This window comes from Alnus glutinosa, chromosome 4 (assembly GCF_958979055.1).
Source record: "Alnus glutinosa chromosome 4, dhAlnGlut1.1, whole genome shotgun sequence".
Classification (NCBI taxonomy): Eukaryota; Viridiplantae; Streptophyta; class Magnoliopsida; order Fagales; family Betulaceae; genus Alnus; species Alnus glutinosa.
In genome coordinates this window covers 34,566,540-34,589,424 of record NC_084889.1, presented here as the reverse complement: position 1 = coordinate 34,589,424, position 22,885 = coordinate 34,566,540, and the positions used below count along the sequence as shown (strand labels likewise).

The window sequence follows — 22,885 nt, the reverse complement described above, 5'->3', positions numbered from 1 at the left end:
CTAAAAGTTTGGAAGGCGGATATTGTATGCTTGGTGGAGACGAAGATGGCAGTTATTTCTAGAGAGGTGGTGCAAAGTCTATGAGGCTGCATTCACGTTGATTGGTGTTTTTTGGGTGCCAACGGAGCGTTGGGTGGGATTTTGCTAATGTGGGATAGAAGGGTGGTGGAGAAAGTAGAGGAGTGTATAGGTAGATACTCTGTTGCTTGTTCTTTGCGCAACACTGGTGATAACGTTATTTGGGCGTTTGGGGGTGTTTATGGTCCGAATGATGACAGGGAGAGGAGGGTGTTGTGGGATGAGTTAGCTGGATTGATGAGTTGGTGGGAGATGCCTTGGTGTATTGGGGGGGATTTTAACGTGGTTCGCTTTCCTAGTGAGAGATCTAGTGGTGTTGGCTTCTCTGCAGCTATGGAAGAGTTCTCAGGCTTCATTTTCTTGCATAATCTGGTGGACTTACCCCTTGATGATGGCCAGTTTACTTGGTCTAATGGTCAGGAAGATCTTATTTGGTCTAGAATAGATAGATTCTTAATTTCTTCGGAATGGGAGGAACGCTTTCCTGATGTGTCTCAGAGGAGATTGACAAGGCTTTTCTCAGATCATTTTCCCTTGTTATTAGATTGTGGGACAAATAGAGGAGGAAACATGTATTTTAAGTTTGAAAACATGTGGCTGAAATACGAGGGTTTTGTTGAGCAGGTTCAAAAGTGGTGGATGTCTTATGATTTTTCTGGTTTGCCAAGCTTCGTTTTGGCCAATAAATTGAAGGCTTTGAAAGCTGATTTGAGGAAATGGAATGAAGAAGTGTTTGGTGATTTAGGGAAGAAGAAGAAAGAACTATTGGAGGGTATTCGAGAGCTGGATTTAATCAAAGAATGCCGCTGTCTTGAGGAGGATGAAAAAATTCGTAGGGTGCATATGGCGAGAGAGATGGAGAAGACCCTTCTTTTTGAGGAAATGAGCTGGAGGCAAAAGTCTAGAGCTTTGTGGTTAAAGGAGGGGGATAAGAATACAAAATTTTTTCACAGGGTGGCCAACTCACATCGCAAATTCAATCAAGTGGATTCTTTGAATATTAACGATATAATTTCAAGAAATCCTGCGGAGATTAAGGAGCATTTAGTTAACTTTTACAACAAGCTGTATTCAGAGAACTGTTCCTGGCGGCCTAGGGTGGAGGGCCTATCTTTTTTATCCATTGATGAGTATTAAAGCACAATCCACTTCCAACTCCGTTCAGCCTAAAAAGAGTCCTAGTGAGTGTGTTAAGGAGAAACCCGGTTGATCACAACTACTAGTGACAACCGGTTCCTAAAGAGATAGAGTCCTGTTTTGTATCTACTAGAAGAGTTTAAAATACGGTTTCTAAAGAGATAGAGTCCTACTTGTATTTACTAAAGAGCTGATCACAGTTTTGTATTTAGATTAGGTTTATCCCTAAGAAGTAGTATTAGACTAGGAAGCAAGTACTTTGATGTTATCTTGTATCTTGTATAAACTCTATATAAATCAATAGATGCTCACGAGATGAGCAAGCTTCAAAAGCCAAATATTATTTGTTTCTACATGGTATCAGAGCCTTCCATAGACTAGCGTCTTTTTCATCATCATGTCCGATTCTACAACCTCCTCAGGAGAAACAAATTCTACTCTTACTCCACCCGCTTCTAATGCTGTTTTTACTATTCCCAACATGAACCACACCCTGCAAATCAAGCTCTCCAATGCAAACTTTCCCAGTTGGAGAACTCAAATCATGGCTTTTGTTAAAGCTCAAGATTCATATGGCTTCCTGGATGGTTCTACTCAGCCTCCAGCCCAGACTATTCCGAATCCGAGCACCACTCAAGGTGCTCCTGCCACCATAGCAAATCCAGAATTTCTAGCTTGGTGCCAACGTGATCAGATGCTCCTCAGTGTGTTAATCTCCACACTATCCGAACCTCTTGTGGTTCATGCAGTCGGCTGTGCCACCGCTCATCAACTTTGGACTACCTTGGTGTCCATGTTTGCTTCCCAAGCCCGATCCCGGGTCCTCCAGATTCATTATCAGCTTGCTACCTCCAAGAAGGGAAGTGCATCGATCACTGAATATTTTCAATCATTCAAGGCTCTTTGTGACAACCTTGCTGCTGTCGGCCAACATCTCAACGACTTTGAGCGCACCTCTTATTTTTTGGCTGGTCTCGGATCTGATTACGATCCGTTCGTTACTTCCATCACTACTCGACTGGATCCTTTATCCCTAGATGAAATCTATGGACATCTTCTTGCTCATGAGATGTAGAAACAAATAATATTTGGCTTTTGAAGCTTGCTCATCTCGTGAGCATCTATTGATTTATATAGAGTTTATACAAGATACAAGATAACATCAAAGTACTTGCTTCCTAGTCTAATACTACTTCTTAGGGATAAACCTAATCTAAATACAAAACTGTGATCAGTTCTTTAGTAAATACAAGTAGGACTCTATCTCTTTAGAAACCGTATTTTAAACTCTTCTAGTAGATACAAAACAGGACTCTATCTCTTTAGGAACCGGTTGTCACTAGTAGTTGTGATCAACCGGGTTTCTCCTTAACACACTCACTAGGACTCTTTTTAGGTTGAACGGAGTTGGAAGTGGATTGTGCTTTAATACTCATCAATGGATAAAAAGATTGGCACTATCTTAACAATAGTGCCAATTTTTTTTTTTTTTTTTGATAAGTAAGAAGAGAATTTTATTAGAAAAACGCAAAGCGCAATCAAGTATACAGGGGGTATACAAGAGAGACAATTAAGAAGAAGAAGAAGAAAGCAATACAAAGAAATCGTTATAACTAAATTTTTAGGCACACAACTTAATAAAATGGGTTGCTTTATCATTTTTTTTTAGTATTTATTGTTCTTTTTGCTAGATACTATTTGGGGTATCAATTCTTATTCACATATAGGTTCGGGTCATGCCAATATATGTATCTAAGACTAATATCTCTCAACCCTAATCAATTAATTTCATGTTGGGTTCGTGTCAAGTTTACATATCGTGTAAAAATTTGTTAGTCTTAAATATCCTGTATCAAGTTTAGGGCGCGTCGAAGTATGAGTATAAGACTACATTGATCCATTGATGAGTATTAAAGCACAATCCACTTCCAACTCCGTTCAACCTAAAAAGAGTCCTAGTGAGTGTGTTAAGGAGAAACCCGGTTGATCACAACTACTAGTGACAACCGGTTCCTAAAGAGATAGAGTCCTGTTTTGTATCTACTAGAAGAGTTTAAAATACGGTTTCTAAAGAGATAGAGTCCTACTTGTATTTACTAAAGAGCTGATCACAGTTTTGTATTTAGATTAGGTTTATCCCTAAGAATTAGTATTAGACTAGGAAGCAAGTACTTTGATGTTATCTTGTATCTTGTATAAACTCTATATAAATCAATAGATGCTCACGAGATGAGCAAGCTTCAAAAGCCAAATATTATTTGTTTCTACAATGAGGAGGAGAGCACCTGGCTAGAAAGAGCTTTTGAGGAGAAGGAGGTGTGGGATGTTATCAGGGACTTGAATGGAGATAAAGCGCCGGGCCCTGACGGATTCACTGTGGCTTTCTTCCAAAAGTGTTGGGGTTTTTTAAAAACTGACATTATGGATGTTTTTGCAGAATTTCATGCTCGAGGCAAGCTTGAAAAGAGTCTGAATGCTACTTTTGTCACTTTGATTCCCAAGAAGACTGGTGCCATGGATGTGAGAGATTTTCGCCCTATTAGCTTGGTTGGGGGGATTTACAAGATTGTTTCAAAGGTTCTTGCAAACAGATTTAAGTTCGTTGTGGGCAAGATTATATCCAACACTCAGAATGCATTTATTGGTGGTCGACAAATATTAGACTCTGTGCTTATTGCAAATGAATGTGTGGATAATCATATTCGATCGGGGGAACCTGGACTTCTGTGTAAGCTGGATTTGGAGAAGGCTTATGATCATGTGAACTGAGACTTCTTGCTTCATTTGCTGCAGAGATGTGGTTTGGGGGAAAAATGGAGGAAGTGGATACGTTTTTGTATTTCTACGGTGAGATTTTCTATTCTTGTTAATGGAACCCCAGCCGGTTTTTTTAGTAGCTCTCGTGGGTTGAGACAAGGAGATCCTCTTTCTCCTCTGTTATTTGTGGTGGTTATGGAGGCTTTGAGTCGGATGTTGACTGCCGCTTTGGATCAGGGTAATTTGACTGGGTTCTCAGTGGGCTCCAGGGATTCCGAGGCCGTAGTTGTGAATCACTTGCTGTTTGCGGATGACACTTTGATCTTTTGTGGCGCTCAAGAAGAACAGATTCGACATCTGAGATGTATTTTCTTATGCTTTGATGCAGTTTCTGGATTGAGAATTAATTTAGGAAAATCAGAAATTGTTCCTATTGGTGGAGTAGAGGATGTCGAAAGGCTGGCTAATCTTTTGGGATGTCGGGTTGCTTCTCTGCCTATGACTTATTTGGGTTTGCCGTTGGGTGCTTCTTACAAGTCCACCTCTATTTGGAATGGTGTTATTGAAAAAATGGAAAGGAGGTTGGCGGGTTGGAAGCGGATGTACTTGTCGAAGGGTGCTCGGTTGACTCTTATTAATAGTACGCTCTCCAACATCCCCATATATTATTTAACATTGTTTCCTATTCCTGTGAGGGTGGCTAATCGTCTTGATAAAATTCGAAAGGATTTTCTTTGGGGTGGCATTGGTGACGAGACCAAATTTCATCTAGTTAATTGGAACAAGATTTGCACACCTTTGCATACAGGTGGGTTGGGAGTTCACAATTTTGTCCAGTTCAATCGAGCTCTCTGGGTAAGTGGTTGTGGAGATATGGTAGGGAGAGAGAGGCTTTATGGCGTTTGGTGATTGATGCCAAGTTTGAGAGTTTAAAGGGGGGGTGGTGTTCGAAAGAGGCTTCGCGTTCATTTGGAGTAGGTGTATGGAAGCATATTAGGAGGGGGTGGGAGGAATTTCGTAATTTTGTTCGTTTTGAACTGGGGAATGGATCAAATATTAGTTTTTGGCAAGATTGGTGGTGCGGGGATAAATCCTTGAAGCAATGCTTTCCAGCTCTTTTTAGAATAGCAAGGTATAAAGACGCGACGGTAGAAGATAATTTGGTGGTTCATAATGGTGCTATTCAGTGGAATGTTCTATTCACGCGACAAATCCAGGTTGGGAGTTGGATATGCTCCTTTCTTTCTTCGATCGTCTATACTCCAGTTCGGCTCGTCATGGGGAGGGTGACAGGTTAGTGTGGAATCCTTCTAAAAAAGGTTTATTTGAGGTGAGATCCTTCTACAAAGAGCTTATTGGGAAAGATGGCCCTTTTGTCCCGTGTTTCCCTTGGAAGAATATTTGGCGTGTTAAGGCTCCAACTAGGGTGACTTTCTTCGTTCGGTCAGCTGCTTTGGGCAAAGTATTGACGCATGATAACTTGCGTAAGAGGAAAGTGATAGTAATTGAGTGGTGTTGTTTATGTAAGAAGAGTAGGGAGTCTATTGATCATTTGTTGCTTCACTGCGAGGTCGCCCAGGCTCTTTGGAGCTTTGTCCTTACTTTATTTGGGGTTGAGTGGGTTATGCCACGTACGGTGTTGGAGTTGCTGAATAGTTGGGGGGCGGCGCTTGGGGGTGGTCATGCTATAGAGGCTTGGCGGTTAGCTCATTTATGCTTGCTGTGGTGTATTTGGAGGGAGCGTAATGTTAGGCTGTTTGAAGATGTAGAGACATCCATGGTGGAGCTACGGAAGCGGTTGCTCAATACTTTATATTTTTGGATAGCGCCCTATCATAGTTTGAGCTCTTTTACTTATGTTGAATTTTTAAATATATTCTCTGTTCGTCCCTGTTAGGGGTTCTCTTGTATACTTTCCATGTAAAAGAGTTGCGCCCCTTTGCGCTTTTTTATATTATTGCAATTACTTATCAAAAAAAAATTATTATGTTAAAGGAGCATCTTCTAGGCGAGGGAAAGGCAAGACTGATGCTTTCTAGCGTTGAGTGCCTCGAGGGATTTTGGGCTTTGTTGTTTTGTGGGTTTTGGGTTTAAGGGCTTGTCGGGTGTGTGGATTTTTGGGTGTTCTTGTTTTATTGTTTGGGTTTCTTTTGCTCGTTTGGAGCCTTTTGTGTATACCACCTATGTACTTAAGGACACCTTACGCTTTTTTATAAATTACAGTACTTATGAAAAAAAAAACAATAACAAACTCATCCAAAAACTCTATGAGGCAAAGGGAAGACTGCAGAGGAAGGAAACAAGATGGAGAGGCTCCATCAAGGAGAGTGGACGGCATCTTGCTGATGAGATGGCATTCAGCAAGGACTGAATCACTCCGAAAACGTTTGGGGACATGTATATGAAACAAGAAAGCTTGGGCAACATCAGGCAGGTGCCGGTTCTTGTGCTCAATAACACCATTCTGTTGTAGTGTGAGGACAAGTGGTCTGGCGTACAATGCCTTTGTCAAATTAAGAGGAGAAGGAAAGAGAAACATATTCTTTGGTATTGTTGGACCGTAATACTCGAATTTTCTTATTAAATTGAGTTTTAATCTCTTTACGAAAAGGGTGAAAAATGGACATTAACTTGGAATGAATTTTCATTAAAAACAACCAAGTCATACGAGAGTAGTCATCAACAAACGTAACAAAATACTGAAATTGATTGGACGCAACACTAAATGACCTCATACATCAGAGTGGACTAACCCAACCAACCAACCTAGATGGAAAAGACCTAGGATAGTGTTTACTACTTTTGACAAGGTTTCACTAGAAAAAAGTGATATGGAACCAAGACTCTCTACTTGACGATTCAACGTGGAAAGAGACGGATGACCAAGGCAATAGTGCCATTGAAAAGGAGATAGCAAGGACTGATGAGCACGTGAAGGTGTGAGGGGAGCAAATCTAGATAGTGGAGACCACCGACTTCAAACCCCATACCAATCATCCTTTTCGTCTCGAGATCCTGAAAAATATAAAGGGAATGGTAAAAACTCACAGAACACCGAAGATCTTTGTGCTTTTACTAATAGACAACAAATTAAAAGGAAAATTAGGAATGTGTAAAACAGATGAGTAGTTCCAGAGTAGTGAACTTTGGCTAAGGAGTCATTGGCTAGGGTAACACTACGAGGTGATGTAATAACATGGTAATCAAAGAGATGAGTAGACGCACTGGTCATGTGCTCATTTGCACCAGAATCGGTGACCCACATATGCGAAGTAGTATAAGAGATAATGGGATGCAGTAGCTGATTGGGCTAGGGTGGTTGTGGAAGAAGCAGCTTGCCTGTAATAAGCAAGAAACTGAGCATACTCATCTCTCGGGAGGGAGAGTATTTCGGTCTCCTATACTGTGGTGGAGAGGGTAGAGGAACTGGATGCTGGGGTGGAATCATCTTGGGCGACGGCTTGCTGGCAGACCCAGTGGGTTTGCAATGAAAATCCCAACAATAATTGACAAAATGATTGTTGTGGCCGTAATGTGTGCACTTCTTACGTTCCCAGCTACCCACCACCGCGTATACTACGGCCACATCTACCACTACGGCCTCCTTGAGATCCACTAGAACTCCCATGAGAGGCAACAAGGGCAGAGTGCTCACTGGGAACAAAGCCCATCTCAGAAAGAGTAGAATGCTGAAGATGGGGAACAAACCTCCATCTCTCATGACCTGAGAATAGTACTTTGCCAAACTCTGATTGCCTTGTTCAGGGCTAAATTATTGCTTGCATTATTGCATACATTATACAAGCGAGTGACAATCACAATAACTCCCCCTTGGAGATTATATATCTGTTATTCGTGGATGATACTCTTATTATGTCTGATGCTGACGTGGATCAAATTCATAATTTGAACCACATTCTTCTGTGATTTGAGGCCATCTCGGGTTTAAAAGTTAACCTTCAAAAATCCGAGTTAGTTGCCTAGGTTTTAATATCTCTTCTCTTCCGTTGCGTTACTTGGGTCATCCTCTTGGTGCTCCCTTTAAATCTAAAGCCATTTGGGATGCAGTAATTGAGAAAATGGAAAAAAGGCTGGCGAGTTGGCAGAAGATTTACTTGTCCAAGGGAGTACGCCTTACTCTCATCAAGAGTATGCTTTCTAGTATTCCTACTTATTTTCTCTCTCTTCCCCTTACCAACTGGCATAGCCAAAAGACTTGAGCATTTTCAGAGAGATTTTCTGTGGGACAGTCCAGGCGGGGAACATAATTTACATTTGGTAAACTAGAAGACTGTTTGGTCCCCAATGGCAAGAGGGGGCTTAGGCGTCAAAAACCTTACTCTGGCATGATAATTGGTGCAGTGATAGTGCTCGAAAGAGTTCTTTTCCTGAATTCTTTGCCTTAACTCGTAAAAACGAGGCTTTGGTTTCAGAGTACATGGATCGCTCTAGTCCGCACACCCTTTGAAATTTTAATTTCATGTGAGATGTTCATGATTGGGAAATTGAATCTCTAGATTCGTTTCTCACTCTTTTATACTTCATGAAACCACGTTCGGGAGCTACAGATAGCATGGTGTGGACTCCTTCAAGCTGGCATGGTTTTGCGGTAAAAAGCTACTACACTATTTTATCTTCTCCTTACAGTGAAGAGCCTAGTTCATTCCCCTGGAAAAGCATTTGGAAGGTGACGGCCCCTCCGCACATTGCTTTCTTCTTATGGGCCACAACTCTGGGTAGAATCCTCATGGTGGACAATCTTAAGAGGCGGGGGTTGTAGCTGATTAATCGATGTTGCCTTTGTAAGAAGGATGAAGAAACTATTAATCTTCTCCTCCATTGTGAGTTTTCTGTAGATATCTGGTACCTAATGCTTATCAGCTTTGGGGTCTTTTGGGTTGGAAATTCCTTGGGCATGGACATCCTAGAGAAGTTATCTGGAAAGTTATTCCAGCCCTCTTAATGTTGAGTGTTTGGAGAGAAAGAAATCGTCGGATCTTTGAGGTTAGTGAGTCCAATGTGCTGCTTCTTAAATCCTCCCTTTTGAGATCTCTCTTGGATTGGGTCCTTGCTCATGTTCCTACGTTCTCTTCAGGAATTTGGTAGATCTGATTTGTTTTCTAGATTGTAATAACACCTAGTTCTTAGTGCTCATTGTATAGCAACTAGTTCTTTGGTGTTTTTGTTTTCTTGTATACTCTTCGTGTACGAGGATTTTCCTCTTTCTTCTATAAAACTTATTATTATTCATCAAAAAAAATATATATATGGAGCAAGATTCTTCAATTATTCTAATGAAACTTCAATTTTTTTTTTTTTTTTTTTTTTTCAGGTTACAACCAAATATGAAATGTATAATATTTGTAAATAGGATTGTTACGGCAAGATTGTTGTCATACATACTACAGAAGCTTAAGTTTCTAGCATATTGGAAGTGTGATTTTCTTGTGGGAGTCCACACTAGAGAAAAATGTATGTCACGGAAGACCATGAACATTATTCTTGAGAGATTCCGATCTGGAAAGGTAATGCTTATTTTCAAGGTTTTAACATTAGTTGCTTCTTTTTTATGGCAGGTCAAAATTCATCAATTTTTACGTATGTCTTGTGTTAGCTTAATATATTATAAGATACATTAGACAAAGTTTGAGCTTGACTTTGTTTATAGCTGAGGAAGAACTCTTCATAAAAGTATATATTGTGCATACAAGGTGGAATGTATTAGATGCAGATTCTGTTCAATGGGCACTTAATTGGTCAGACACGAATGCAAGGTTGTTGGTATTGAGATTTTTCTTACATGCTTATTGTGGGACATGTATTCGTTGGAGATGGCTAAAGGAATATTTTAACATACATTTACTTACTGTTAGTTTTTATGAGAACAATGCTGTCCATTACTGTAACAGCTGTAACTTCATATATCTTATTAAGTTTCAAGGAAGCAAAGGAAACACAGAGGCCAGACTAAATTATTTACGATTTTTACTAAGGAATCATTTTCCAGTATGACCGATGCAATAGCTGGGTACATTAAGTGATTAATGGATGCATATGATATGATATAGCTTTAGGAGCTAGGGCACTCAAGTCTCTTTTAGGGAATTCGTTATTTTTCATAAACGGTTTTGGAATATTTTATGTTGCTACATTGCTGCTAGAGTATAGATATTAATCATCCCTATATCTTGAGTCAGGTTACTTGTGGCACCCATCAAGTATTTAATGGGTGGAAAATATGTATGGGAATAAAATAGTGTGGCACTCAAATGTGCTTTTATTGTGTAATCATATATATATATATATATATATATATATATATATAAAAGCCAAGTTCCAACTTAGAATTGCCATAGAATTATGACACGTGGTGCGAACTCATAATTTTTAAACACTGAACTTGTCTTTTAAGTAAAAAAACCGATGAATTTTAAAGGTTGAACCGATTTTGTCATGATTTTAATAAATTTATTGTGCTTTAATGAAAAGATCATGGGTGTGAATCTTCATAAGACCAAAATAAGGATTTTTTTCGCATTATAGCATTAAGTGTCATTATAGCTGTATTAAGTGGTGAACCTGTCTTTTAAGTAAAAAAATCGGTGAATTTTAAAGGTTGAACCGGTTTTGTCATGATGTGACGATTTATTTGATTGCGTTAAATGTTTAATGACAAATTTTGTTTTGTTTTGTATTCAAAAAAAAAATTATTTTGTTTAGTTTGTTCAGTATTTTTTTAAATGTTTATTACATGGGTTTTATTTGTATTTAAATATAATAGGTATCATACTAACAATATTATAGATTCCTGTTAATTTTTTATTAATACTTTGATAATTAGATTAAACCATGTTTTCTTCTTTCTATTTTTTATTAATACTTTGATACTTATTTTTCATTATAAACTATTCATATGGGCACTAATATTTTAGCATGTTTTAATTTATATGGATTAAACTAAAATTAAGGGTCTTATTTTTTAATTCATTTGAATGTTTTATGGAATATTTTTGTTTTCATTTGTATGATTTACTCGATTTTTTCAGCCATTTTTTTAAAGTGTTTTTTTTTTTTTTTTTGAAAGCAAAATAAGGCAAAAATTTATTTGATTGTTGTGCATAAAATGAACATAAATACTTTGGAAACACTAAAGAGATATTAAGCATTGAACCTAATATAAGTTTTATTTTATTGCCTTAAATGTTTAGTGAAAGATTTTATTTTATTTTGTATTCATAAAAAAAATATTTTATTTAGTTTGCTATGTATGTTTTTATAATGTTCAGAATTAAATGAGTTTTATTTGTATCGAAATATAATATGTATCACGTGAGAAGATTTATTTGATTGCAGTAATGTTGAGTGAAAAATTTTGTTTTAATTTGTAGGATTTGGCTTAAGTGCTGTAAAAAAAACTACAGCACCATCTTTACCATTGCAAAAACTACAACACCTATACTATAATATTTGTAATTTAGATTTTCTTCTTGCTATATTTTTTTTATACTTATTATTTTGTTATAAACTACACCTATGTGGGCAAATATTTTAAAAAGTTTTACTTTTTATGGATTAAAATAAAATTAAGAGTCTTAACCTTTAATGTTATTTTATTCTCTCTCTCTCTCTCTCTCCCCTCTGCCCTAGCGTCGGCGCGTGAGAGCGCGTCTAGCTAGGGATTCGTTTCTTCTCGTCGCCTACCGCTTCCTCTATCTTTCTTAGTCTTTCATTTGGTACTCCGATTTTCAAGTTTCCGTTTTGCTAGTCTTTTGGGGTGTGATTCTCGCAGGGTAGTCTGTCAGCGTGCTCTTTGGTTTGGGTGGTTCTTTTTCCTGCGATGTAATTTTTGGCTTGGCTTGGTCGTCGGTGCTCCGAGGGTGTTGTGAGATGGATAAGGAATTTTTGGTGGAGTCGAAGTCTTTTGCTTTCTCTGTTTTGGCTGGGGCGTCGGCGTTGAGGGTGGAGGAGAAGAGGAAATTTTTTTTGGGAGTGGTCATATTGAATTCTCAGAGCTCCGAATGGCTTGCATCGATGTTGGAAGTATTGTTGGGTTTACCGGAAGAGCAAGAAATTGTAAAGTCGTTCAGAGAGGGATCGAAACTTTTGATTGCTCGAAGAGGTGGGAACAAAGATGGGCGCTTTTTAGAGGTTTCTTCATTCAGGTTGGGTGGTCGGAAAGGGTTCATTGTTATCCTCGAGGGTTGTGGAGGGTGGGGTTGGATCAAATTCTCTGATGAGTTGAGAAAGGTTGTCGATTTTCTCTCTGGCCCGGTGGGTAGTGGAAGTGGTTCCTCTTCTTCTTCGGACAAGAAGGAAGTGAAGGCTGTTCAGTTGAGTTTGGGTTTGGCTCCGAAGTGGACGGGACCCTCTTTTGCGGAGGTGTTGAGGTCGGTTCCGGCCATTGCTGCGAGGGAGTTGTCCATCGTGGGTGGCGGTCGTTCCAAGTCAAGGGCTTCGTTGTCGGAGCCTTGTGAGCTTGATCTTCTTCCGACGGTGTGGCATGCAAAGTTTGTACAAAGAACAGCAGTGGATTGCTTCTCGGTGGAGTCGCATCAGTTCAACCTATTGGACAAAGACCGTCCTCTTCGTCTGCAGGGTAAGAAGCGTCCCTCTTGTTCAAATTTGAAAATCGAACGTTCGAGGCTGCGGACATGGCGTAAGTTGGGTACCGGGTTTTTTTTGGCTTTGGGCCGGGCTGTAAGGAATCTTCTGGACCGTTTTGCCGGGTAGGGGCTAAGTTGTAAATCTTCTGGCTTCCGCGTGGGTTGTTTCATGCCGAGATCTAAAGTCTCCCGTCCATCGAGTTCGCCGCCAGAGATGACGTCGAAGGTGTCATCTGGGCTAATTCTGGTTCGACCTCCTCCTAGGGGTTTGGAGGTTGTTGCGTCGGTAGCCACTGAGGGCGCGGGTCCAGCGATCTCTATTTCTGTTGGGGGTTCCATTAGGTCGGAGCCCTCGTCGTCGGCAGTTACAGGGACGACGTCGTTTATGCCTTCCACCGGGGGTGAGTCGAGCAACGTCCATACGGTGCTCTCAAGCCAGACTCCAGCCTCTAAAGAATCTTCTGAGGGTATGGGTATGGTATCATCGGGTTCTTTGGGGTTCTGTCATCCTCCTCTACCGGCACCGGAGTTGTTGCTTCCGGTGGCTCCGGCAGCTTCTCTGGGTTCTGTCTCCTTGTTGGTCAGTTCTGAGTTGAACTCTTCTCCGGTGTCCTACTCAATATTCCCTGCGGTTCCTTCTGTACATGCCCATGCAGCTTCTTCTTTACATGTCTCTGCAGATCCAGTAGAAGAGAAGAAGTCTGCTGAAGATCCTAGTTGGATTTCAGAGTTTTCTATTGATTCGACTTTGGGAGAGAAAGTCCGAGATGTAGTCTATTGATGGAGGAAGGAGGTATCAAAGCTTCAAGAGAAGAAGGATCAGCCTATTGTTTGCGATCAGAATTGGGAGAAAGATTGTTGGAGAATCAAGGCAGAGCTCTGGGGGAAGATCTCCGAGGTGTATCCGTTGGTGACTAAAGAACAGAGACAGAAGCATCGGGAGATTTGGGGTGAGATGATTTAGAACAAGAAACGCGAGAGTAAGAGGGAGCTTTGGAATCTACAAAGTTCCGTAAATTACGGAGACATCAAAGCTTCTTCGAGGTGTAGGAGAGACAATGCCAATAGATCGTAGGGTTGGTTGCTTTGAGGGTTTTTTGGTGGGTTGTTCTCAGGTTTTCTTGGGTTTTGGGGTGCTGTTTGGTTTCTTTTGCGGGTAGTATTTTAGTTGGTTCTTTGTTTTCTAGGTTTTGACTTGGGGGCTGTTTTCTGGGTTGTTTTCGGGTTTTTCAGGTCAGCTGTGGTTCTCCTGTATATACTTCCTGTGTACGTAGGGGTGCCTTACGCTTTCTTTTCAATAAAATCTACTTATCAAAAAAAAAAAATGTCATTTTATTGAAAGATGTGTGATAGTTTTTTTTACACGCATTTTTTAGCCTATAATAAAAAATATGATGAAAATATGTTTAAATTATGAAATTAAATTATAATGAAGAATCCCGCGTTATGCACTGGTTATGAGCTAGTTAGAGTAATATTGGACAAAGCTTTGATGCCGGTGATGATGTGGAAAGACATTTATGCAAGATATTGACTCTCCAGGGATTGAGGCTGTGTATTAATTTCTATTGCTTATTTTTTTGGCAGTTAAATCTATTGGTTGCAACTAAAGTTGGTGAGGAAGGACTTGATATTCAGACATGCTGCCTTGTGATTCGGTTTGATCTCCCAGAAACTGTTTCTAGCTTTATACAGTCAAGAGGTCGTGCACGAATGCCTCAGTCTGAATATGCCTTTTTGGTGAACAGGTGCTTTTATAAAGCATGTGTTGTATGTAACTCCATCCATTTGGTTCTTTTTCTTCTTCCACATGGGAGTAACTGTCATTAATGTTAATGTTTCAGAGGCAACCAGAAGGAGCTAGATTTGATAGATAATTTTCAAAAGGATGAAGATCGAATGAACAAGGAAATTACTCATCGAACGTCAAATGATACATTTATAGGTCCTGAAGAAAGAATCTATAAAGTTGTTTCATCTGGTGCTTCTGTCAGCTCTGGATATAGCGTCTCATTACTCCATCAGTATTGTTCGAAACTCCCGCATGATGAGTATGCCCTTGTACTAATTATCACTGTTGTTTCAGTCAAGAAACCATGCAGTCAATCACTTAAAAGACTGAAATTTGTATTGATCTCTTCTTAAAGGTTTTTTCTTCCCAGCCCAGAGTTCTTTTATTTTGATGACTTGGGGGGTACTGTCTGCCACATAAAGTTACCTTCGAATGCTCCAATAAATCAAATTGTTGGTACACCACAATGTTCAATGGAAGCTGCTAAACAAGATGCTTGTCTGAAAGCAATTGAAACATTGCATAAAATGGGGGCCTTGAATGACTACCTCTTGCCTGGGAAAGATGATGCAAATGTAGATGGATTGGAGCTGGATTCTTCAGACTCGGATAGCTGCAAAGGTTGAGCCATTGGGGCAATTCTTCTTTTGAAAGTTTCTTCCCTTTTCATTACTATGTCATATCAATTTTCTTTGATTTTGTATGTTGTCAGATGATAATCTACGATGCGAACTACAGGAGATGCTTGTACCTGCTGCACTAAGAGAACCATGGACCAACTTGGAAAATTCTGTCAGTCTTAACTCCTACTACATAGAATTTAGTCCTAATCCTAAAGATAGGGTCTATAAAAAGTTTGGTCTATTTGTCAAAGCACCTCTCCCGTTAGAGGCTGAGAGAATGAAACTTAAACTTCATCTGGCTCGTGGTAGATCTGTGATGACAAAGCTTGTCCCATCAGGAATTGCAGAATTTGATAAAAATGAGGTAAATTGTGTATTTTGGACAAAATTTTGTACTGTGAAACTTACTTTCTGATAGTCCCTGACTTATTTTCTTGCAGATTATGTTTGCACAGAATTTTCAAGAAATGTATCTCAAGATCATCCTTGACCGATCAGAATTTATTCCTGAATTTGTTCCCTTGGGAAGGAATGATATTAGTAAATCGAGTTCATCAACATTCTACCTGTTGCTTCCGGTAGTTTTGCATGATAATGAAAGTACAATAACTGTAGATTGGGAGATTGTTAGGAGATGTTTATCGTCCCCAGTTTTCAGGGCTTCAGAAGATGACATGGTTAAGGAATATTTTCCTTTGGATGATGAACACTTGCACCTTATCAATGGTTACAGAAGTATAAGTGATGTTGAGAATAGTTTAGTGTATTGCCCGCACAAAAAGGCGTTTTTCTTCATTACTAACGTTGTTCATGGAAAGAACGGACGCGGCCCTGATCAAGAAACAGAAACTTCAAGCTACCTGGAGCACTTAGAGCAGTAAGTGACTAGACTTCTTGACACTTGGTTGACTATTTATATTTTTATGTCATTTTAGATTCCTCCTCAGGACATTTTATATCACGCGATGCCTAATTTCTGCTTATTGATGTACTTAAAAAAAAAAAATGCTTATTCATGTGACATTTGTGTGAATTTTAAGAATTTATAAATACAATATATAAAGAACTTCAGCATTCTTCTTACAAAATATTCTATTACTTCTGTTGGTTTTCTATTTTTAAATTTATAATGGCATTTATTTCCTTAAATGTTGGAAGTCAGGTTTGGCATTCAACTTAAATACCCTGGACAACCTCTTCTGCATGCAAAACCACTTTTTTGCTTGCATAACTTGCTACGCAACCGAAAATCAGAAGATTCAGGTAATTATTTTATTTGTTTTCTGTCATAGTTCTCTCTTTGTTGGGGGTATTGCATGAAGTGAAACATACTTGTGTTCCAATTGTGTTATTTTGGAAGCTATTATTTTGGAAGCTATTATATCTCAATCATACTCACGAAAAAAATTATATCTCAATTAGATTTCTGCTGTATGTTTTTTCAGGCAGCATCCTTTGTATAAATATGCACGCTCACACACACACACAATTCAATGTGTAATTTAGATCGTGCTGCAGAAAATATTCTGCTCACTGACCACTGTACTGAAAGTAAACAGGACCATAGAACTTCTTTGCGACTGACATAGCTGTTGTTTTGAATTGGGAAATTAAATATGCACCCAGTGGATCTATAGTAGATTTTTCTAATGGCTGAGGATTTTTAGAATGGGAAATTGGGATTAGAAACTGGACTTGGGGCTAATTTTATGATCTTTTTATTTGCTTTCTTAAACCAGCAAATAGTAATCCCAGAAATTAAACAGAGGGATAAATAATAATAAAAAAAGAAAGATGAAGTAGGAGAAGAAGAACAAAAGATATGGAGAGTGTTAAAGTGTCCCACATTGGTTAGTTTACATTCACCTGGTCTCTTTATAAGCCATGGTGTCCCCTCCTCTCTCAAGACGTCTTTTGAGAGTGAAATTGGCCCATGGACTTTAACAGAGAGATCAAGCAAGAGGATAAGAATCTAGGCTCTATGACATTTTAAAAAAGGTTGTTGTGTACTCTAAGTAATCTGCCATGCCTCAGAAAAGAGGATCAGAACTTTATATGGGCTAGAAACCCTAGTAACCATTGAATCCTAGGCTTATAATAGTGTCGGTCATTACCATTTATCAAAGCCTAAGTATAAGAACTCACAAATGGCAAATACCATAATCTTTTGCTACTTAAGTTGTGCGAATGATAGCTGTGCTACAGTAATTTGACTCTTTAGTTAAATTAAAAAGAATAAAATATGAGGGCTAGCTATTACTAGTAATATTTTTGCGGATGCTCCAAATTCATTGGGCAAATGGTTACTTAATATTGAAATTGTTAATGTGAAAGACTCAGGTTCAATAACAATATTTGTAATTGAAGGGGGGCCAGGGGGCCATGCTCAAACACAGTTATCTTGAGGGTGCCACTTACATAATTTCTTGGAAGTAGCCAAAAAGTGTAAAAAAAAAATTAGATTTTTTTTTTTTCCCAGAAAAGAGGAGGAGGTTGGGAACTGGAACCACCAACCCTTAAGCTAGAGTAAATCATGTGTTCGTTGTGGACCAAACATGGAGCAGCTGTAGAGATATTAATCATGTTTGTTAGATTGTATGATACACAACATATTATGTCTAAGCAAAGGCACTTCCATTATAGCTCAATTTCCCTTGTACATGTTACGCTATTGTTGTGTTTTTGTTTTCTTTATGTTCTAAAAGGTGAACCGAAATGGTGAATTTAATTATTTATTTAATAAGAAAAATATTTAAAAAAAATATGATTATAAGATTAGCTTCTAGCTTAATTTGTAGTCATCTCAATGTCTGTTATAACTTTATGTCCGATTATTTTTTATAAGCTTTAAATGTCAAAAACAGAATCACATGAACTGGAGGAGTACTTTATTGATTTGCCTCCCGAGCTATGTCAGTTGAAGATCGTAGGCTTTTCCAAAGATATCGGGAGTTCAATATCTTTGTTGCCATCAATCATGCATCGTCTGGAAAACTTGCTTGTGGCCATTGAACTGAGGCACACATTATCTGTTGCATTTCCTGAAGGAGCTGAAGTTACTTGCGATAGTGTAAGGCCTTCCCGCATGTGGTATTAACTTGAGTATTGGCTTTGATAAGCTTTGCTAATTAAACTTAATTGTGCATGACCTCAATTGTACATGGTCTCTTTGTTGGTGCCAATATTTACATGGACCTTAATTGCTAATAAGAACTGTGAATTTTTTTACTAGGTTCTAGAAGCACTTACCACCGAGAAGTGCCAAGAGCCCGTTTCCCTTGAAAGGCTTGAAATACTTGGGGATGCTTTTCTAAAATTTGCAGTTGGGCGGCACCTTTTTCTTCTGCATCATACCCTTGATGAAGGAGAACTTACAAGGAAACGTTCTGACTTTGTAAGCAATTCCAATTTGTACAGACTGGCAATTAGGTGCAAGTTACAGGTACGATTGAATTTTAGAATGTGATTTTTATTTCTTAATTATGAACTAATATCATACTTCTTAGTAAGTTTTATTTTGTCATTCTTTACAGGATGACAAAATAGACAGTCACAAGCAAGTAATAGTGATCTACAGGATTAAATGGTGTTTGGCATGGCGCATGTTTCCTTTCTGCATAAATAAATGTTGTCTTCTCTCTCTGTGTGGCCTGGCCAATTCCCAACTTATCTGATATTTGAGAAATTTGTTAGCTAATATTTTTCCCACTAACCTATGCTTCTTGTTTGCAATTGCTGCATGTAAAAATTTCTGTTGGTAAAATTAATACTCTCTAAATTTCTTTTTGGTTTGTTGAATAGGTTTTACTATCCAAGTGCATATGTGTTTACTCTCTTATTTCAGGTATACATACGCGATAATCCATTTGATCCCTGCCAATTTTTTGCTTTGGGCCGCCCTTGTCTAGTAATTTGTAACAAGGAAAAAGAAGGCAATATTCATTCCCGACCTTCAAGTAGTCAAGCAGATGATGCAAGTTATAGTGGAGTTAGATGCAGTAAAGGACACCTCTGGTTACATAAGAAAACAATCGCTGATGTGGTTGAAGCTCTTGTTGGAGCGTTCATAGTTGATAGTGGCTTCCGTGCTGCAACTTCCTTTCTTCGATGGATTGGCATACAAGTGGACTTTGAAGCCTCACAAGTTGTTAATGCCTGCAGATCAAGCACTAACTACATCCCACTTGCTTCTCGTCTGGACATTGATGCCCTCGAAAATTTACTAGGGTATCAGTTTCTTCATAGAGGTCTGCTTGTACAGGCATTTGTACATCCTTCTTACAATAACAATGGAGGAGGCTGCTATCAGGTATGCACTAACGTCTCTTTTCTACCTCAGGTGTTAGACAACAATGATTCCTCATACTTAATTTGTTAGAATTTTATCCTTCTTACCAGAGATTGGAGTTTCTTGGAGATGCTGTCTTGGATTACTTGATCACATCATATCTTTATTCAGTTTATCCAAAGTTGAAGCCTGGTCAACTGACTGATCTGAGATCAGTGTTTGTGAATAATAAGGCCTTTGCTAATGTGGCAGTAGATCGATCTTTCGACAAATATCTTATTTTTGATACCAGTGGCCTTAGTGAGGCCATTAATATTTATGTCAACTGGATTAAAACACGTGCACCAGAAGGGAGTTTTATTGATGGGCCAAAATGTCCAAAGGTAAAAATTGTAAACTTTTGTTCATTTTTGTGTGGGGTGTTGTATCAATTTGATTGGGCATCTTCCGTAGCTTCTTACAGTGGTTTTACATGGAAATTCTTGGAAAACATGGCTTGTTCCTAAGATGTTAAAGCTGCAATGTCAAATTAAAAGAAACATAAGAATGTAAACATAATGTCTAAATCAAATAAAAAATCTTGCCTAGTTTCTAATGTTTAAAAAGGAATCTATGAATGTTAGCATTATATCTCTAGTTTCTAATGGTTTCGCTTATTGCCTCAGGTTTTGGGTGACTTGGTAGAGTCTTCTCTGGGTGCCATTCTTCTTGATTCAGGGTTTAATCTGGACCTTGTATGGACGATATCGCTTTCCTTTTTGGATCCAATCATAAGGTTCTCGAGTCTGCAAGTTAGTCCTATTCGGGAACTGCAAGAACTTTGCCAAGCTTATAATTTGAATCTACAGTTTTTAGCATCAAAGAAGGGTAAAATGTTTTCGGTTGAAGCACAAGTGAATGGAACAGATGATTGTACAACTGCTTCTGAAGACAACTTGAACAAGAAAGATGCTAGTCGAATTGTTTCGCAAAAGCTATTCACAGAGTTGAAGGTAAAACCTGTTTGCTTTCTTTATGCTCTTCCCCCCCCCCCCCCCCCCCCCCAAAAAAAAAAAAAAAGAAGAAGAATGCTTCCTTCATTTCATTTGTTCTTTGCTAAATTATAGTTTGCCCCCCTTCCCAAAACTATCACTCCATTTACACTCGTACCTCTAAACTTTGACTCACTGTAACTCGCCCCTACGAACTATCATTTTGTTCCGAGTTGCACCCTAGGTCAAATTGAGTTGTTAAAGTTGACAGAATCCGTTACACGTGAGTCTCATTGTCATAGCACTCCACGCACGTGAACCACAAGGACATTCCATCCTAATCCTCGTTACTTTGATGTAATAGTAAGAGATCAGAAGAGCAAAGAACAACCCAATGACGTGATAGTATCAGATAAGGAAAGCAAGGAACGTGATCAACCCAACAAGCATGAAGAGGAGTAAAGGGTTATCGTGGAGGACCAATAAAGGATAGTTGGTCATCTTAGTTATCCAACATCTTTATCTTTATCTTATGCACTTTATCATCAGCTATATTATGTTATCTAGTTATCATGTAGCAGTAACACTAGTATAAGACAAGGAGACGAGACAGGGTAGAGGCATTGCGAATTGTAATCAAAAGTGTGACTTGTGGTTTGGCTCCAGCCCTAATTGGAGTTCACTGTCAATTTATCTCTATTTCATTAGAGTGGGTTCTTATCACACTGCTTTGACTCACTTTGCCCCCTCCCAAAACTACTATATCATTGGCACTCACACCTCTAAACTTTCACTCATTGCAACTTACCCCGCACGTGTGATGTGTTTTCCATCCATATTTAATAGCCCAATCTAACCCAAGGTGCAATTTGGAATAAAATTGTAGTTCGTAGGGGCGAGTTGCAAGGAGCCAAAGTTTAGAGGTATAAGTGCAAATGGAGTGGTAATTTTGGGGGGGCAAAGTTGAATTTATCCTTTGTATTTAATGATAGTCTTGTTTTGTTAATACTTTAGCACTCTGAAAAAATGATTGGTAGAATAAAATATGGTATTTTTTTTATTTATTTATCCAGAAACTTCATCTATATTGTTCATACTACAGACATTATTTTGTTGTTTATTGAACTATTACTAGCTTTGCCAGCATATATCCTAACTAACTTAAAAGACCGCCCCCTCCCCCCTCGTATGTAACTTCAATTTCTGGTGCTCATTGACTGTGGATGTGCAGGCTAAGGGCTACATACCCAAGTCAAAAACTTTGGAGGAGGTTTTGAAGTCAAGCGACAAGATGGAAGCCAAACTAATCGGATATGACGAAACACCTATTGATGTAAATACCCCTGAAGCCATTGGATTTGAAAAATCAACGGTACAACCTTCTAGCGGAGATTTTGAGCCCCAAATCTTTCGCCTCACTAAAGTGTCTGATAATAATATCAGCTGCATAACACCTGCTATTAAAAAACAATTTGGAGCCTTAAGGGGGCAGCCTTCTGGGACAATTGAAAATCATAGCTGTGACCCTGACTCACAGACCACAGGTATAGTTATTGTTGTTGCAGGGTATCAAGTAAGGAGCAACTGTTTCATTCTCATTCTCTAAACTTAAAGTAATCTTCCAGGTGGGTCACACAAAGGAACAGCAAGATCACGTTTGCGTGAACTCTGTGCTGCTAATTGTTGGAAACCCCCTTCATTTGAATGTTGCAGAGAGGAAGGACCAAGCCACTTAAAGTTGTAAGTTCATGATTTTTATCAAGGACATCAAAGTTTGAGTCCATAATTATATTGGCTTTTTGTTTTTTTTTTATCAAGGACATAAATGCCATTGCCATTTAACAACCGAAATGGAAGTTGAAGAAAGTCCATTTTCTTGAAATTGAAGTCAGTTCTCCGTTTGTTCTAATAATATAAAATGGAATTGGCTCAGTTTTGTTGAATGAGTTTTGTGTATATAATGTTATTATGCTATATCACTCCGTAATTTGCTTAACTTGAGATGTTGTAGCTTGCTGTCCAGCCCATTTTTTGGAAAGCGGCCACCCAAAAAGAATAATAAAATAGAAAAACCATTTCCTGTGGTTTTCCCCATTTCAGGAACCATTATATTTTCTGTTCAATTTGCTTCCTTTTTCAAGCGACAAACATATCAACTGAACTCCTTGTTGATTTATCTACTTCTTCAATGCTTAATTCGGGCATTTTGCAGATTCACTTTCAAGGTTGTTGTGGAAATAGAAGATGCTGAAGATGTGGTTTTAGAGTGCTTTGGTGAACCCCGGGCAAAAAAGAAAGATGCAGAAGAGCATGCAGCAGAAGGGGCCCTTTGGTACCTAAAGCACGAGGGATACTAGATTGAGACTGACTAACGTACACAAATTTTTTGCTGATGAGATAGAGGGAACATTGACACAGCGGCAGGTTTTGTAAATTCTTGAAGATCTCAATGAAGGAAGCTTTAGACTGAATCTAACAACTTCAAGTTGCAATATCTGATTATACATCGAACATGTTAATATGTAATATTATTTTCTGATTTTGGATTTTTATGGAATGTAATGAATTTCTGAAGTGTAAATGGAGGTGTATTGAAATGGAGTTTGAAAGAAAAAATACGAAATTGTATTGATTAA

General features: G+C 38.7%; 1 protein-coding gene across 1 annotated transcript in view; it reads left to right on the top strand.

The window, feature by feature from the left end:
* LOC133866446 (dicer-like protein 4) overlaps window positions 1-22,885 on the top strand; it is a 42,741-nt gene extending 19,856 nt beyond the window's left edge. The window contains exons 11-25 of the mRNA XM_062302977.1: window positions 9,305-9,497; window positions 14,163-14,323; window positions 14,420-14,626; window positions 14,723-14,988; window positions 15,080-15,354; window positions 15,431-15,867; window positions 16,153-16,253; window positions 17,855-18,060; window positions 18,223-18,432; window positions 18,835-19,299; window positions 19,389-19,661; window positions 19,944-20,270; window positions 21,481-21,793; window positions 21,875-21,989; window positions 22,462-22,885. Of these exons, the coding sequence (XP_062158961.1) occupies window positions 9,305-9,497; window positions 14,163-14,323; window positions 14,420-14,626; window positions 14,723-14,988; window positions 15,080-15,354; window positions 15,431-15,867; window positions 16,153-16,253; window positions 17,855-18,060; window positions 18,223-18,432; window positions 18,835-19,299; window positions 19,389-19,661; window positions 19,944-20,270; window positions 21,481-21,793; window positions 21,875-21,989; window positions 22,462-22,606 (3,694 nt within the window). The 3' untranslated portion in view covers window positions 22,607-22,885. The remainder of the gene's footprint in view (window positions 1-9,304; window positions 9,498-14,162; window positions 14,324-14,419; window positions 14,627-14,722; window positions 14,989-15,079; window positions 15,355-15,430; window positions 15,868-16,152; window positions 16,254-17,854; window positions 18,061-18,222; window positions 18,433-18,834; window positions 19,300-19,388; window positions 19,662-19,943; window positions 20,271-21,480; window positions 21,794-21,874; window positions 21,990-22,461) is intronic.